This window comes from Aplidium turbinatum, chromosome 12 (assembly GCF_918807975.1).
Source record: "Aplidium turbinatum chromosome 12, kaAplTurb1.1, whole genome shotgun sequence".
Lineage (NCBI taxonomy): Eukaryota > Metazoa > Chordata > Ascidiacea > Aplousobranchia > Polyclinidae > Aplidium > Aplidium turbinatum.
Window position 1 is genome coordinate 13416985 of NC_137483.1, and position 17372 is coordinate 13434356.

Below are 17372 nucleotides of genomic sequence, written 5' to 3' on the forward strand. Positions count from 1 at the left end.
TATGACGATGCTAATAAAGCTTGGGTAAACCAGAGCAAACAGTTGAGTGGGCAGTTCGTAAAGAAAGGGCGAATGAGAAAGGAGCTGGCATCCATGCTTTTACTTATAGCATCACCCTCACCCTACTATAGGTTATCAGTACGGAAGGCCTACAAATCAAACAAGCTTATTCTCCATCTAGAAGACAATATAAAAACATCAACTATGACGAAATTAAACTACTGTATTAATTGCTCCTGAATGGAAAGGAGACAGCGAAAAGACCACAAAGCGTCAAGGGTTGAATCATCGTTGCTTAACCTTTCCACTTTTTTGTTCGTGAAGCTGCGTGTAAATCACAGGGCCAGGTTTTTTTTTAAGGTTTGGTTTGGGTGACCGCTAAGTAGTTTTAAGAGACCGCAAGTGTTTCATTTAAATACCAAAAAATAGCCATAACTACATACAATCAACGCAACATAAAATGAATTATTCGACAAGGCACAGCTTAAATGATTGTGACAGTGACCAAACAGCCTGCCCAACACGGCCGCCAAACAAGTTTGCTGCACAATCAAACAAAGTGTGCTTGTTGGCTTCTGCTTGTTATGTTTCCACACGTAAAAACTGATCATTATGCACCATAAATCAGAAATAAACATTGACGAGTATCGAAGGTGCACTTCTTTAGTGAATAACTCTTTGATTCAGCTGTACCTCCACTTATTCTTTTTTCCGGACGTGAACTATTGATCGTAGGCTATATTCGTATTATCGAGAAACAACCATTACTTTTCTACTGTAGTTGCAAGTCCAAATTTTGGGAAACCGCTGGAGAAATTTGGGGGACCGTTTCGGTCCCCCAAAAGACCTTAAAAAAACACTGCACGGGGCTATCAGGACAGGCGTTGTGAAGCAAGTCCGCCCCGATATCTCAGTTGGTTATCGCGTGACTTCGCGAACGAAGAAGCTTCAAGATTAAGCGGCGCTGGTTCGACTCTCAGGGTGTGCGCTTGAGCAACGCATTCTAAGGACTGCTCTCCATTCAGCGGCACCTAATACATAACATGCCAGAAAACGCGGAACGTGCCTCCCTCGCAACTGCAGCGCAGGCAACATCTCTCCTACTCTGTAGCGTGGCCAGAGAGATTTTAAACTTTATTTCCCTAAAAATGCGTGTGCACACTGTGCAGTCACAACAATTCGACCCATAACAAGGTTATTGTTTTAAGGGGGGTGGGAGTACAGTTTAGAATCCCCTCTGGCTATGCTGTGCTCCGACTCAGTAAAGATAATAAAGGTTCAACCGAACAGCGGCGGTTATGCATCCTTGACAATCTATTGCAAAATCGCTTGTCCTTTGAGGCAATGTTGCCGCAACACTGTGCTGAAATCCCAAAAAAAATCGTTGTTTTGAGTAAGACACCTGTGTCACTGGACGAGTTTGTGCTGTTGCCAACTGACTTGGTATCTCCACTCGTGCTTTACAACTGCCCCCTACAAACAAAACCTTACTTCCATGAATTAACACACCGGAAAAGAAACCTCCAAAGACACTATTGAACGCTCTTCTATTCCACAGAAGCATGCAAGAAGCTAGTTTCGTATCTTGATTCTAAAGCTGAATGACAGCGTTGAGTATCACTGTAGTTGTTTATTTCCCATACCCAAAAATCTGGATTGTTAGCAAATATTAAAAAGCAAATAAGCACAAAACAGTTATTTTACGAAAATATGCATCAACATAATGTACCGAAAGACTAACGTAAAATTCTCTTGTAGATCTAGATTCCACAGTTAAGGCGTGTGTCGGTCGAGACTTCAAAAAAGATGTTGTGTTTTGAAGTTACACTATTAGGAAGTAAAAACTAATTGGTTACGGTTAGCCTACTGAAGTGAAATTATCACATAAGGTATCATTAAAGGCTGCCGAATGTTCCATTAAAAACACACAGCTCGCGTAGGCACAATACTTTATTAGCTGGTTCTAAAACACAACTGAAGAAACTGAAATAGTCAAACACAGCAATACTTACAGCATTTGTCTGATAGAATATTTGGAAATAATTTTATTTCCTCTGAGCGAGTATTTTCGGATTCTGTGTTTGTAGAAGCCCTGCATGCCAAAACCCTACACATTGTTCATCATCAGGAGAACTGAATGCTCAGTTGTGTATGTAAGGTAAAGTGTGACAGGAAAAAATCAAAAGCGAAACAAAGCAAAATCATGGCAATGTAAAGAGAAATGATAAATCTACAACGTGGGACATCCCTACCCACAATGCAATGATCGGGCAAATCCACTAATCAAAACCGCCATCTACAGTGACTGACCATAAAGAGCAACTAAGCGAACCAAATGTTTTTACTTGGATTCAAAGCTGTTACAAGCGCTTGTTGAAACCAGTAAACATATAGGTTTTGCTTGACCAAGCTGTGCACAACTTTTAAGATGGCGAAAAAATATATAACTAAATGGCCTAGCCCTATGCAATGCAACAGCATGTCAAACTGCATCATAATCATAGGCTGGTTGTTAAAATAAGAAAAGAATTCTCAGGTACAAGTATTTCGATACGGCACACCTATTACCGCAGCAGACTTCCTTAATGGATTGTCTGTAGCAAAATCTAAACAAACGAGATAATGAAGGTACTTTTTCGATGATTTCCACATAGGAAAATAAAAAAATCACATAAAACATGATCGTTAGAGAAATACCAAGCAGTGTGCTTGAACAATAGAAACATTTAAACTTTCTCTCCATTACGTTGGTATTTGAAACCTTTTTCTTCTACTTGCGTTCTTACTTTAAACTATTTTATCTTCAGCCGCATTCGCAGCCTTAAAGCACACAAAGCAAAGTCTCTTACAAGCGGACGAGAAATATTGCTGAGAAAAGTTTTGCCAAAAAGTCTGAGCGTCGATCTATATAATGTCGAAGATTAACTCTACATCTAGTTGGGAAGCAGTGCATTGAAATGCAACTACAAATATGTTTCAGGGCCTTGTTTGTGTTTTTCTTACCAGAGAGAACGCGAAAACACGATATCAATCAACGGATTTTCAAAACACGGAATTTTTAACAGACTTTTTACTTTGGCTGCCGGGCGCGAGAATTTGGCTACCCGGCAAAAACCTCAGGCAGGCCATGCTTGGTCGCAGGAAAAATGAAAGAGCTTAGATGCCTGTGAGACATTTTCTAACGGCAATGAACACCCTAAAATTTTACATGAATAAAATACTAGAGAAGGGAATTTAGATCCGTTCAACTTCTGAAAACTACTGTGCTGTAATAGCTACATAGGAAAAAGTGGATCATTTCACATGGGCTCGTGTCTTTCTAAAGGATAGTTCTTAGAGTATTTTGTGACGTGATTTTTCATCTCCTCTTGCTGTTTTTTCAAGTGAGGAGGAAGCTCCTTGTAGACATCCGTGAAGAGGAGCGACGGAGAAGGTTTTTGCCTCTTTTCCGCTTCTGCAAACGACTTTAAAACCTAAAAAGTTTTTTTGAAAAACAATAAGAATTTTAAATCATCCACTCAACACATTCTTTATCAAAGGTGACTTTACTCTTAAAAATAAAGATCAAGCAACAAAGGAATGGAAACGAGTTGTATTATACAAGTTCTGCAACTTCGACACAAAAGATCCCAAATAAATACCGTAAGAAGTGTAAGCTAGTCAGTAGTCACTCAAAGCACAACTCACACGGTATTATTAACTCCAAGGCTCAAGCCAAAGAAAGAAAAAAGGAAATTGTGTTACAAAGATTTATCCATGTGTGGATTGTATAGTGTTTTTGAAATCTGTGTACTCCGTTCCTACCTCTTTTCGACATTTCTCCTTCAGCTGAGCATCTTGTTCGTCGGTCAAGCATCCTCGTTCATTTGTCATGTAGAGTCGTAGTCTGGATATGGGGTTGTTTACAGACCACTCTTCAATCTCCTCTTTAGATCGATAGGCCGAGCTGTCATCGCTTGTGCTGTGATGGCCAACTCTGAAAAGAATGGATGCAATCTAACAATGATACTAACACATGCCACAGAATGCAATCTCAAGCTTCCAAACAAACGCAAATCCAGAAACTGTAGCACATGCAATGGTTCAGGTCATGGAGACCTTTACACACAGCTTCAAACTTTACTGGAGACCGATCTGTTAGTTGCTTAATCGCTAGTATGCCAGTAGTGGTCAATAAATATTGTCTTTGTGTATGTTTTGTGAGTTTGAGCTACTTTTCTGTTATTGTTACCATACATGAAATGGACTAGAATTTGGCACTTGTGCTGAAAATCGAAAAAGCGTCTGGCAACACTAGTAAAAGGAAAAGATTTGTTAATTTTTTTTAAAGATAATATTACTTTGGCAATTTAGATTCTTAAAACTATCTTTTCAAAAGGATATAACTTGGATATAATGCAAACTTAGCTGAGAGTGCAACATCGAAATTACACCAGCCTCCAGTTTGCAAGTTGCCAAGGTCTGAGTGCACAGATCGCTATGGTTCAGGTTTAAATCAATGCTAATCTCATAGCTTTGGGACACTGCACGACAAAGAGAACATTGGAAAAATTTCCAAACTGAGCATCTAGTTCATCAAAGGCCGCATCGGCTATGACACTGCAGAAGAAAGAATCTCATAGCGATGAGTCCCAGTAACTGAGTGCAACGATTAGAAACACACTAAGGCATCTCCGAAGTGTTAAAAAAAATGACTTCTCGACCGTAAAGAAAGGACCACATCATTTTGAAATAGTTGTCGTCGGATGACAAGTTGAATAAAAAAAGGTCTGACGACAAAAGGATCTCACCAGTCTGCCTCATGCCAAAATGCGGTGGGCCAAACAAAAGAGCACAAGTCACCTGTAAGTCATGGCTTCTATCAGGACAGGTCGGTTTTCATCTACGGCGATTTTTCTCGCTTTCATCGTAGCGTTAAAAACGGCCAATGTGTCATTTCCATCTACTCTTATGGTAAGCATCCCATAGCCAGCGCCCCTGGAAGCGATGCCATCTCCCCTGTACTGGTCGTTGACTGGAGTTGAAATTGCATATCCATTGTTCCGACTGTAAACAGATGATTTTTAGACACTAAGATCTACCTTCAGTTGGCATATGGTAAACTTGGAAAATTGCAAAAATGAAAAACTTGAACACTACTTGCTCTTTGCACTGTCTGATATAATATATTCTACACGTTAACATAACTACACTTAACAGTTGTATGCGCCCACCAAGAAATAATGTGCAAGCGATGGTACTTGTAGTTCATCAACATATCTTACCAAAAAAATAAACAAGGTGCATCTAATGTGGCAGCAAAGTTCAATGCAGCGTGAGCATCTCCTTCGGATGCTGCTCCCTCTCCAAAGTAACAAATCACACAAAGACCGGGATGTGTTCGCTTTATGGCATAAGCTGCCCCTGATGCCTGTTGTTGAAAATCATAGTGAGTGTAACGCAAAGATTGAATGCCAATCTCTACATACATTCAGCTACACAAAAAACATATCAACATTTTGAACCAACCCAACAAACTGTCCACTTGAAGAGATTGACCGTCTCGTATTATTAGTATTTAAGCCTTGTTACTCAAAACAACAAACAGTTTACCAGCCTCATTTCTTAATCATAAATCGATTTCGCTATCACAGCATCTTCAGTATGATCATGTCAGGAGACATAAGTCAAGAGACATTTGTCAAACATAAGTGTTAATTGTATGCTTGAACGAAACAATCAACAAAATTATTCATCATGGCTTTCACAGTTCAATGTGTAATAAAGAGTAAAGACTCATCTACTACAAAATCAGAGGTTCCAACATAAACAAGACAGTGTAATAAATATGATATGTGTGATAAAGCAACGTGTAAGTTTAAAAGTGACCTGTGGCATTTGTGTTGCAAGTGGGGAACTGATAGTCACAAAATTCAATCTTTTTGAACCATAGTGAACAGGCATTTGCTTTCCGCTTGCAGGATCGTTGACATTAGCGTAACATTGGTCCATAAATTCATTTAAAGTAAAGCCACGCCAAACTAAAACACCTGTAGCATTGAAAAAGTATGTAAGATGCAATTACAATAAAGTATATAATATATAATATGCAGTAACATTTTTCAATGTGAGCGAAGTAGTTTGCATTTCGTATCAGAAATTTACAAGCACAACAATTAGTCACAGATTTGACAGCGCATGCGACTTCATTGTGGAATGAAGTGGCATATGCATTAATAAAATGTACCATTCTGTCGCAACCACCAAGCACCCAATAAACACACTTTACACAAAATAGCACCTAAACTGCCCAGCATCACAGTGAAGGTACCTACCTAGGATGTGCCGGAGTATTGTAAATGGATCCAACATCTTATTAAAATTATGTTGTAGTAGGCAATATTTTCAGCGTTGCTGATGTTTTGAACCTTGATGAACCGGCTCGGTGGCTTAGTGGTTAGTGCGCCCGCCTCTGAATCGGTAGGCATGGGTTCGATACCTTGTCGGGTCATACCAAAGACTTTTTAAAAATGGTACTGAATCTAATTTCTGCTTGGCACTGAGTAATGGAGTGGATTCGGGTAATAATGTACTCAGTTGCGCCTCTATACGGCTGCATTGACACTGTCTGCTTTGTAAAGCGCTGAGGAGCAACGCATTCTGCGATGGATACAGCGCTATATAAAAACTAACATTATTATTATTATGTCAAAACGCACAAGCAAATCAAAACATTGCTCTAACCTGCTTCGCGATATTGACCAAATACAAGGTCTCTTTCATCAAGTGCAGCTGCACTGCCAATGTGTGTACCCTCTTCTCCGTAATTGGTCATGTAGAAAGACACTCTTCCTTGTCTTTGAGCATCGTACATGACATTATCCATTGTGTTTAATAAAATCATGCTCCGATACATGCGATGAAGAATGTCTTCACTGAGCTAAAAATATAAAATAAATTGTTAGAATGAACATTTGAACATTACAATACGTTTGTTCAAAAATATATATATACATTAGATTGCCTAAACCAGTGGTCCAACTCCAAACGCTTTTAAAACTAACCAAGAATTTTTTCGTCCTAATGAGAAGACTAAGCTTGTTTGTCATTGCTGAGTTTTTATTTGAAAATCAACCACGGTACCGGTAAACTGAAAATGTATGATATATGTAAAATCTTATTTTAAAGTTTCCAACATACTGTAATGCGTATACAATTAAACATGTTACATAAAGTTATTAGATTTTTGTAAATTCAATACACGAGCAAAACTCTGATGATCAGTGTAAAGTAATAACGCAAAATGCAAAAATATTTGGTCACATGCAAAAACTTGGGCTATTGGCAAACACAGTACTACTTGCAAGTTCAATCTGTATTGTTTCATAGCATACTGGTAGTTTAAAAACAGCTGTTACAAAGATCAGTGTATCAAACTTGTTTCCTTAAAAAAAAACAATCCAAAATAACTTTCAAATAATCAAACCTAATACTGTATAAGTACCCATAGCCTATATACATTGTGAAACGTTTGTCTAAATAACATCTAATGCACAAAAAAGACAAATGCAAAGAACCATGTTGTTGGGTTGGATACAAGTGTTATATATATTTTAATTTATGTAAAGGCTAGGTGATTGATTACAACAGTTTCTATAATATACAATATACTACAAGACACATCTGTAACCAAATACCAGTACTTCGCAAACTTGACAGAAGGTAAATTGATCTCAACCTAACCATTAATACCTGAGGGTCTTGAGAAGAATCAATAATTCTTCCTTCATTGTCAAAGACTCGATATATGGGAATGGAATCTTCAATTTTTGGCTCAAGAAATTCTAATTTGTTAACAAATGTTCCAGGCCCATCATTAACAGTTTGTGAAGAACCATTGCTGTACTAAAACGTTTAAATTGTTTTTAGTGTACTTCCAAACTTCTTTGTTGCTTAGTTAGATTTTTTATAAGTAATAAAACGACAAAAAAATGTAAGTCTCAGAATGTTAAGATATTTTGTCAAAAACAGCTATAGGCACTAGTAGGTTTTAAGCTGCCAGCGCTCAATGGTCGGCAACGTCTCTCCTGTATTTCTCTCTTACAAAATCGAGTCTGCTACTATTCGGTGAGTCCGATTCGGTGAGTTCCTAACCTCTAAGCCCTAACCTTAACCCCTAACCATAAAACGGCAATGATAATTAGGCTACGGTGCCCGATAATTTAAAAAAAAAATTTGAAAAAATCACCGAATAGGGATCGGACTCACCAAATCAGACTCACCGAATCGGACTCACCGAAACGGGCCATTCTGTACAAAATCGCAGACAGCTTAAAACCTGACAAGCCCCCAAATTTCGGTCCACGACATTAAGGCGCGAACAAAACGGCGCGAGACAAAAAGGCGCAGAAAAAAGGGCGCAGAGACAAAATGGCGCAGAGGCAAAACGGCGCAGACAAAACGGCGCCAAAGTCAATGTAACAATTTTTTTTTCTTTTGAAAATACTTAACTCAAGCGCTATAGTTGATCAATAATAGTTTTGATTCAAACGCGTTGCTCACTTCAAGTTCATTTGGGAAGCACGAAATAACATTATTGTAAAGAGAAACTGCTGTGCAATAATATCTAATTTGTGATAATTAAATGAGTTCAATAACACTCAATGACATTCTTATTCAAATGCGTTGCTCCTTATATTCGAAGTCAAGTTCAGCCGGGAAGTAAAGACCACATTTGGTCGGGGAGCAATTTGAAACAGCGTACATTTGTTTGCAATAAGTTTAAAGATTATGTCGCATCATTTTCAAGACAAAATACGGCGCGATTAATATTCCCGCATCACACTTTGCGTTCTGTCTCTCACACTAACAACCGTGACGGCTTATCAACTGCCAAGAAACTATTTATTCTGTAATTATCCAGCTGGCAAAAGTGCGACCACAGTGCTCAGACGTGAAAATTGTTTGTTTTGAAAGGTACGAAGATCGGATTTAACAAATGTTTGCTTGAGATGTAGGCAGATTTGGCTACAAGCCGCAAAAATATATTCTTACACAGCTAACAATTCCATTGATTTTGCATTGATGTTGATTCAAAGTCTGGCAACGTTGAATCAAAGTTATAATGGCGGATATTGTTACCTGGATAATTGCTTTGTAGTACAGAATTAGCGCACGTGACAGTTCAGAGAGATGGGTGTCAAAGATAGGATGCAAATCAATACCACAATTGGACGGAATCTATGACAAACCAGACGGGTTTTACTTTTCGAGCTGGGTACAAATTGCAACGGTTTGCCGATGATTAGTGAAATCAGGAATTGTTTATTTACTACGTTTCTGCAGTAATTGTGAATGGGCGTAATTGTTGAGAAGGTGTCTGTGCTGACTAGGCAGCAACGCACATTACAACTGATACTTCATACAACTGTTTACAATTCTGGTTAAACTTTAAAGAGTTTACTAGTTCTGTGTCACATTAACACTATGATGTATGTTCCAGCCAGCAAAACTGGTCCTTTATACATTGATTTCAATGTAAAAAAGACCATCTTTGCTGACTGGGAGAGCATGTACGATCAAAGCATTTTTCTACAAACTGCGGCAATCGGACTTGTTTTCATCTCACCGACCTCTGTGATGTCACAACGGGAACTTTGACTGTTGAAGTTTTTGATTCAAGCGTGCTATTTTTAGCTCCTTACCAGCTGTGTAGTTTTGAGAATGGAACGTGGCCTACCAAAATAGTGGTAAGGTAGAAAAACACGGTTCACACTCATTGTTTGTTTTGAAATCGCCAAGGTTTTTTTTTTCAAGTCTTTTGCGCTGTCTGGTAAAATAATTAATTTGCAATGTTCCTCAACTGAACGAAACTGCACAAATGAAATTACGCACTGCATTTCACAACAGTAGGCTACTTTTTTTCAGCAATTTAAAAAAAATTTTCCAAAGTTTTCTGGTTTAAACTTTTGGACATGCTTTCCAACACTTCCCTCCCAAGCCGAAACAATTTGTCCATGTCCATTCCTTGGAGGCCAGTCGCCGACGGATGACATCAAAAGCATTTAAACTTCTTTAAGGAGCAACGCATTTGAATTAAGAATGTCATTGAGTGTTATTGAACTCATTTAATTATCACAAATTATATTGTTGCACGGCAGTTTCTCTTTACAATAATGTTATTTCGTGCTTCCCAAATGAACTTGAAGTGAGCAACGCGTTTGAATCAAAACTATTATTGATCAACTATAGCGCTTGAGTTAAGTATTTTCAAAAGAAAAAAAAATTGTTACATTGACTTTGGCGCCGTTTTGTCTGCGCCGTTTTGCCTCTGCGCCATTTTGTCTCTGCGCCCCTTTTTCTGCGCCTTTTTGTCTCGCGCCGTTTTGTTCGCGCCTTAATGTCCTGCTTCGCCCAAATTTACCTTAGCCTATTTCAATATCATTACAATACAATCACCTGGGTTTTTTTGCTGAGACTTTTCGGTCATTTGTCCGAAATGACTTGAAAATTCGGTCATTTTTTATCTATTTCAGTCATTTTTCTGATGAAAATATTTCCTTTCAAGTAGCTGATATATACAACATATATTTTGACTACAAATTGACTATATATTTTTTCGGACATTTTGGCCGAATTGTCTATATTTTTTTCGGACATTTTGCTAAAAAATTGATCAATGATTGATAAATGACCGGAAAAAAACCCCAGACAATCACACCACTGAATTATATATATATATTATATATAGTTATTACTATCTGAAGCCTTTACAAATTGTTTCACCTAACGGATCATCAGAAGGTCTTATTCAAATAGAATCTTATTTTCTATTTGAATAAGACTTTCTGATGATCCGTTAGGTGAAACAATTTGTAAAGGCTTCAGATAGTAATAACTATATTTGATTTAATTTGCTCTGCTTTGCTTTTTTGCTTAGCATTGAGCACTTTTTTGTAGTATTGATAGTTTTCATTGTTTTATATATTATATATATACACTTTTATATTTAACAAGTGACTGACACTCAGCAGTGCTGTCATTGTTTACTTTAGAAGGCAATGAATATCTACAATGGACTGAATACAGTACTATGAAAAAGTAGTTATTAATGTAGTATTTATTAATTGCGCTTGCAACACATTTATGATTATATATACTTGTTATTCAAGCAAAACATCATTTATGAAACAATAAAATTGAAAGATGAGTCATGTAAATAAACAAGACTAGCCTACTGTAGGCTATTGATAAAACTGTATAGTGTATAGGCTATTGACATAAGCAAAAAGCATACATACATCATACGGATGCAACCTAGTTCGTACCATGAACAGTTCGGACCGTCAGTTCGTACCTTGAAAAGATCGAGAAAAAAAATTTAAAAAAAGCCGAAGTCGCTGATCGCAGTTTCCGCAAACATTTTTCCGCAGTTTCCGCTAACTCTAACCATAGAGTAATCTATGCTCTAACCCTAACCCTCGCTGATCGCAGTTTCCGCAAAAATTTTTCCGCAGTTTCTGTTAACCCTTACCCTAATTCTAACCATAGAGTAATCTATGCTCTAACCCTCGCTGATCGCAGTTTCCGCAAACATTTTTCCGCAGTTTCCGCTAACCTTTACCCTAACCATCCTAGAGTAATCTATGCTCTCTAACCCTCGCTGATCGCAGTTTCCGCAAACATTTTTCCGCAGTTTCCGCTTAGCCTAACTCTAACCATAGAGTAATCTATGCTCTAACCCTCGCTGATTGCAGTTTCTGCAAACATTTTTTCGCAGTTTCCGCTAACCGCAGTTTCCGCTAACCCTAACCCTCGAGTTTGTTTCAAATTGTTTGGGGAAACTCCGATCAGCGACTTCGGCTTTGTGCTATTAAACTGCAATCAGTGACTTCGGCTTTTTTAATTTTTTTTCTTGATCTTTTCATGGTACGAACTGACTGTACGAATGGTTCAAGGTACGAACTAGGTTGCACCCCATACATACATACAACACATTGTAATGCAAATGTGTGACCGTTTGTTATTGAAACATATATGAATATACTAGAAAAGTTTACCTACCCAACATTTTCCAGTTGACGGAAAATGAGTTTTCTTAATATGCAATCTGAGAAAGCAAGCTTTCCTTGACCACGAAATACCAGAATTAATCAATTTATTCAAAGACATCTTATGCTAACTGGACACACAATGCAATGGTTGGACACTGAACAATGTAATAGCAAGCTGTTATACTTGCATTGCACAATTGGTTTAGAATCTTTATCTACAAACTAACAAAGTCTATGATAGGTTATGAAGTTTTGCATTAGGGTGTTGCAAATTTTACAACCTATGTTGGAAGTATGGTTGTAAGGTGGGAAATCTTCCAAAACCACACCAAAAAAATTTTTATTTAAAAATATTGATATTTAGGGGTCCCACGCTTACCCTGAAAAGTTCATGTTTGGTCGCGAATAGCAACATTTTTAAATTGTTGGGAAATCTACATTATAAATGATAGATATGTCATGTTACATATCATTTTTGTCAGAATTGAATGTAGAATGAGCTGCAATAAACAAAAATGAGATTTATAAGACTTTGAAAATTTTTAGGCGAGTGATTAAAAGTAGATTTTTTCTTATTTTGCAGAATAGGTTAGAGGCATTCCATTAATACAACTAATTTTTACCAAAGTCCAATACCTCCTAAAATACTTGGTTTAAACCAAAAACAATGCCATTTTTAGATTCTGCATCCTCAAAAATGGTGGAATAGACACTTTTTACCTTGAGTATAGTGTTTAAAATCAAAAATTAGTTATGCAGATGAAGTGCACCACCTAGTGACGGCCCAAGTCTCCAACTCGGCATCCACTGACCTGATTTTGAAAAGTAAATTTTTGATGGACTTGGGCTACAACATATATTTGAACCATCTTATTCTGCAACCTAGTGGTTGCATTGATTTGTTGTATTATAATGGACTGCCTCGTAAACAACATAAAATAAAAGGCCAATTTAGACATAAAAAACAAATTTTGAGTGATTGTTAGCCTACAAGCCCTACATGCAACCACTCTTACTTTCAATTTGATGATGCGCTGAAATACCGTAACTTCTGAATTTTAATCTTACCAACAAAGCAAAAATCAGACTAATCCCAAAATTTGAAGAAAATTAGCGAGCGATTAGTAAAACATAAAACTTTGCATTCAATACATTTTTTTTAATATTAATTTATGCATATGAACCAGAGGGACCGCACGTATGTCCTTCAGACGTATTGTCTGACCACTTCAACACTGGAAACCCTTTTTAGGGTTCTATTACAAGTCTTTTGTTGGACTGGGCCCCACGACTGGTAGACTGCTTGGCCCCATATTAAAAGGTCAAGTAACACATCATATTAACCAGAATTTTGGCCACAATCCATTTGGAAATAAGCAAACTTTTTAGCACTAGAAAATTACAAATGAAGTAAAAACTAACCATGGTAAAAATTGTAGCTTACATTAAACAAACGAAATACACGATCCAATGCAAAGCGAGTCCTAAGAAAGGTGTTTTAAAAACAAATTTTATCAAGTGTCTCCAGTCTTCACAATATTAATGACTTGCTTCTGACGTCATAGTGAGAACATTATGCTCTAACTTTATTGTCTGTTACTTTCATCTCAGCATCTGTCATATTATCGTCGCTGTCTTTGACCTTTCTGTTTTGAATGCATCTGGTCAAATTTCCTATCAACCTTTCAGTTGCCATTTGATTGTCTTTGAAAGACATCCAGTCGCCTGGTGAACCAACTGAAAGGCAAGGAGAGCACTGACTGGTAATGTCAAAGAATGCATACAGTGGACGATTGGTTGAAAGTAGTTTTTCTGTATTAGGCTAACCGATGCTGTCACAATGTTTTTAACAGCTTCTGGAGTCGTCACTTTACTTTTCGAAAAGCAAATAAGTAACATAATTTGTGTGAAGAATATTCTTCTAAGGCTCAACTGTGCCATAGCTATTCACTTTCCTTTAGGACAGTGGTTCCCAACCTTTTTGTTGTCACGGACCCCTTTAGACAAATTATTAATTCTGCGGACCCCTACCTTAATTTTGCCTGAAACTCAATTAACATACTATTGACTATTGTAATAATTATGCTTCTCAACTACTGTACTGTGTCATATTGCATTGCGGCTATGACTCCCGCGGCAAATATCAGGTTAAACAGTTGATCAAATCAGAAAATGAATGAATTGTTCAAGAAATGTCAGCAGTACCGGTATTTGAATATTAAGGTGACCCAAAGTGGCATGTCAAAACTTTTTCAATGTAAGCAAATTTAATGAGAGAAATGAACATGCAAGGTACATGCAAGATGTGCTAATGTCAAGAGAGCTGCAACAAGATTGGCGAAGTGTTTTGTTTGTGGGAAATGCAGTAAAGGAAGGAATGAAGTGGAAAGCCATGATGATGAGTTCTGCCATGGCATCGAAACAGTGACAGACTTCTGTTATCTGGGTGATCGGATAAATGGAAGTGGTGGATGTGAAGCAGCGGTGACAACAAGGGCAAGATTGGGCTGGGCAAAGTTCAGGGAATGTGGGGAAATGTTGTATGGCAGAAAATTTTCACTAAGGATGAAAGGGAAAATATATCGGAGCTGTGTGCGGCTTGCAATGCTATATGGTAGCGAGACATGGATATTGAGAGAGAGTGAACTGGCAATCCTGAGAAGAACGGAAAGGTCAATGGTGAGAGCAATGTGTGGGGTGAAAACGAGAAGGGAAAAAAGGACTGAAGAATTGTTGGATATGCTAGAGATGAGAGAGACCATAGACCAACTCGCAAGGGCAAATGGAGTAAGATGGTATGGACATGTGATAAGGAGGGAGGAAGGAAGTTTTCTTAGAAAGGCACTAGATCTAAAGGTGGATGGGAAGAGGAAACGCGGTCGTCCAAGAAGAACGTGGAAACAACAAGTGAAGGATGAATTTAAAAAAGTCGGACTGAAGGAGGAAGATGCAAGGGACAGAGTGAAATGGAGAAAAGGGATTAAAACAATTGCTGCGAGGAAACAATCGGCCACCCCCACTAGTGGGGAACAAACCGACGATGGATTATGATGATGATGAAATGAAACTAAAAAGATCGTTTTTCGTTTTTTTTTCTCCAAAATTCATCAAGGTAATCACGGACCCCCAAATGCTTTCTCACGGACCCCAGGTTGGGAACCACTGCTTTAGGAATTGATAACTGTGATCTTTTAACTATAATGCTTGACTGCTGGTTGCTCATCTAACAAACTTTGAATAGCCGACTTTCAAAGTCATTGTTGTTGCGCTTTTATAACCTAAAATTGTGGCATGTGTAAAGAATTTTTTTTTAAACGTTTGAAAGTGAATGTTATTTTTACATCAGTTTATTCCTCATAAAATTCTGATTGCAGCAATATGTTGCATACCCTATTTAATCCAAAAAATACATATTTAACTAAAATATCCAGATTTCACTAGTCGCGAGCCCCCCCCAAAATTTTGGGATGAGCGTGGGACCCCTAAACTTTAATATTTTTTTGAAAATTTTTTTCTACCTCATATTTTGGCCATTTCCCACCTCCCATTTATATTTCCAAAGTTAAAATCAAAATTTTTTTAAAAAATGCAACACCCTATTTTGCATACTTGTAGAATGTAGGGTGCAACCTAGTTCGTACCCTGAACAGTTCGTACCCTGAAAAGATCGAGAGAAAAAATTAAAAAAAGCCCAAGTCGCTGATCGCAGTTTAATAGCACAAAGCCGAAGATCAGAGTTTCCGCAAACAACTCGAGGGTTGGGGTTAGCGGAAACTGCGGTTAGCGGAAACTGCAGAAAATATTTGCGGAAACTGCGATCAGCGAGGGTTAGAGAGCATAGATTACTCGATGGTTAGAGTTAGGATAAGCGGAAACTGCGGTTAGCGGAAACTACAGAAAAATGTTTGCAGAAACTGCGATCAGCGAGGGTTAGCGTTAGGGTGAGAGTTACGGTTAGGGTTAGCGGAAACTGCAATCAGCGACTTCGGCTTTGTGCTATCTTTCTCTCGATCTTTTCAGGGGGAAAATTTTAAAATGTTTGCGGAAACTGCGATCAGTGACTTCTGCTTTTTTTAATTTTTTCTCTTGATCTTTTCAGGGTACAAACTGAGGGTACGAACTGTTCAGGGTACAAACTAGGTTGCATCCTAGAATGTATAGGCTGTGAATCATTGACGCAAGGCCAGTTACCGAGTTAGGCAAAGCAAAGTATTCGCTTATTAATTCTTAAGTCTGTGAAATATTCCAGGTGTTAATAAATAGAGAACAGTCCTGAAATGTGTTGCTTAAATGCACAGCCTGAGAGCTGAAGAAGCGCCACTTGGTCTTGAGGTTTCTTTGTGCACAAAATTGGGCGCTTAACCACTGAGCTAAAGTGGTGGACTAAATTAAAGTTCAGTTCAGAAACTAACCTATCAAAATTTATTGCTTCTATACAGAGGTGGACAGTAGCGCGCTACTTTTGTAGCGGCGCTACTTTTTTGGTAAAAGTAGCGGTAGCGCGCTACTTTTTAGTTGGAGTAGCGGCTGCAGTAGCGGCGCTATTTTTTTCCAAAGTAGCGGTAGCGGGAGAGGCGCTACTTTTTTTCAGTTGCACTCCTGCTACCCGCTACTTTTTAATTTAAATTGAAAAAAATGCTTGTTTTTTTGCAATACTGGCGTGGTCAAGCAGTTATATAATCGGCTTGGTTGCAAAGTTTAGATCTTTTCTAGCTGACGTCAACTTTTTCGGCAAATATCTCCGTGTGATGAAGCCTATCTGCCAGGCTTTAGACATTCTCCGGGGCGAGTCCAAGGCGTATTACGGAGTCTTGCTTTAAACCATCACAATTTGCTGGAAGAAGTTGACCGAGATCAGTGATCTTGTGACCTGTGAGGAGTTGAAAGTGAAAGTCCTTGTTGAAGGGGTGAAGAAACGATTCAACAAGTGCTTCAACAACATGAAATGCGTTATGGCATCATGTCTTCATCACTCCTTCAAGACGTCGTGGCTACAATTTCTGCACTACGTTTCCACGGATGATGCTGACGCACTGCGAGAAAAAGTCAAGACAGATGTAATTCGACAGTTGCGGGAAACATCAAGCTAGGTTGATACCGAGAAGAGTGACACCAACACCAGTCATGACTCCAAGGATGTATTTTTTGGAGTGTTTGCGCCTCCCGTGAATCGTCAGTGCAGAAGGAAGCAGCAATTGTGGATGCCTTTTTTTCGGACAAGAGCAAGTCCATGAGCTTTTCGAATACCGAGTTAAAACATCTGTTCACTAAATACAACACCCCCATTCCTTCCAGTGCTGCGGTGGAGACTTTTCTCTGTTGGAAAAGATGTGCTTAAGC

At 38.3% G+C, this 17372-nt stretch overlaps 1 protein-coding gene across 1 annotated transcript; it reads right to left on the reverse strand.

The window, feature by feature from the left end:
• Nucleotides 1-1615: 1615 nt before the first annotated feature.
• LOC145780716 (2-oxoisovalerate dehydrogenase subunit alpha, mitochondrial-like) lies at nt 1616-12179 on the reverse strand. The gene is made up of 8 exons (XM_082592335.1): nt 12043-12179; nt 7732-7884; nt 6724-6919; nt 5869-6029; nt 5265-5410; nt 4843-5046; nt 3805-3976; nt 1616-3473 (listed from the first exon to the last, which is right to left on the reverse strand). Exons 1-8 carry the CDS (start codon nt 12148-12150, stop codon nt 3300-3302), a joined length of 1314 nt encoding a protein of 437 aa, XP_082448461.1. The 5' UTR covers nt 12151-12179; the 3' UTR covers nt 1616-3299.
• Nucleotides 12180-17372: the final 5193 nt, after the last annotated feature.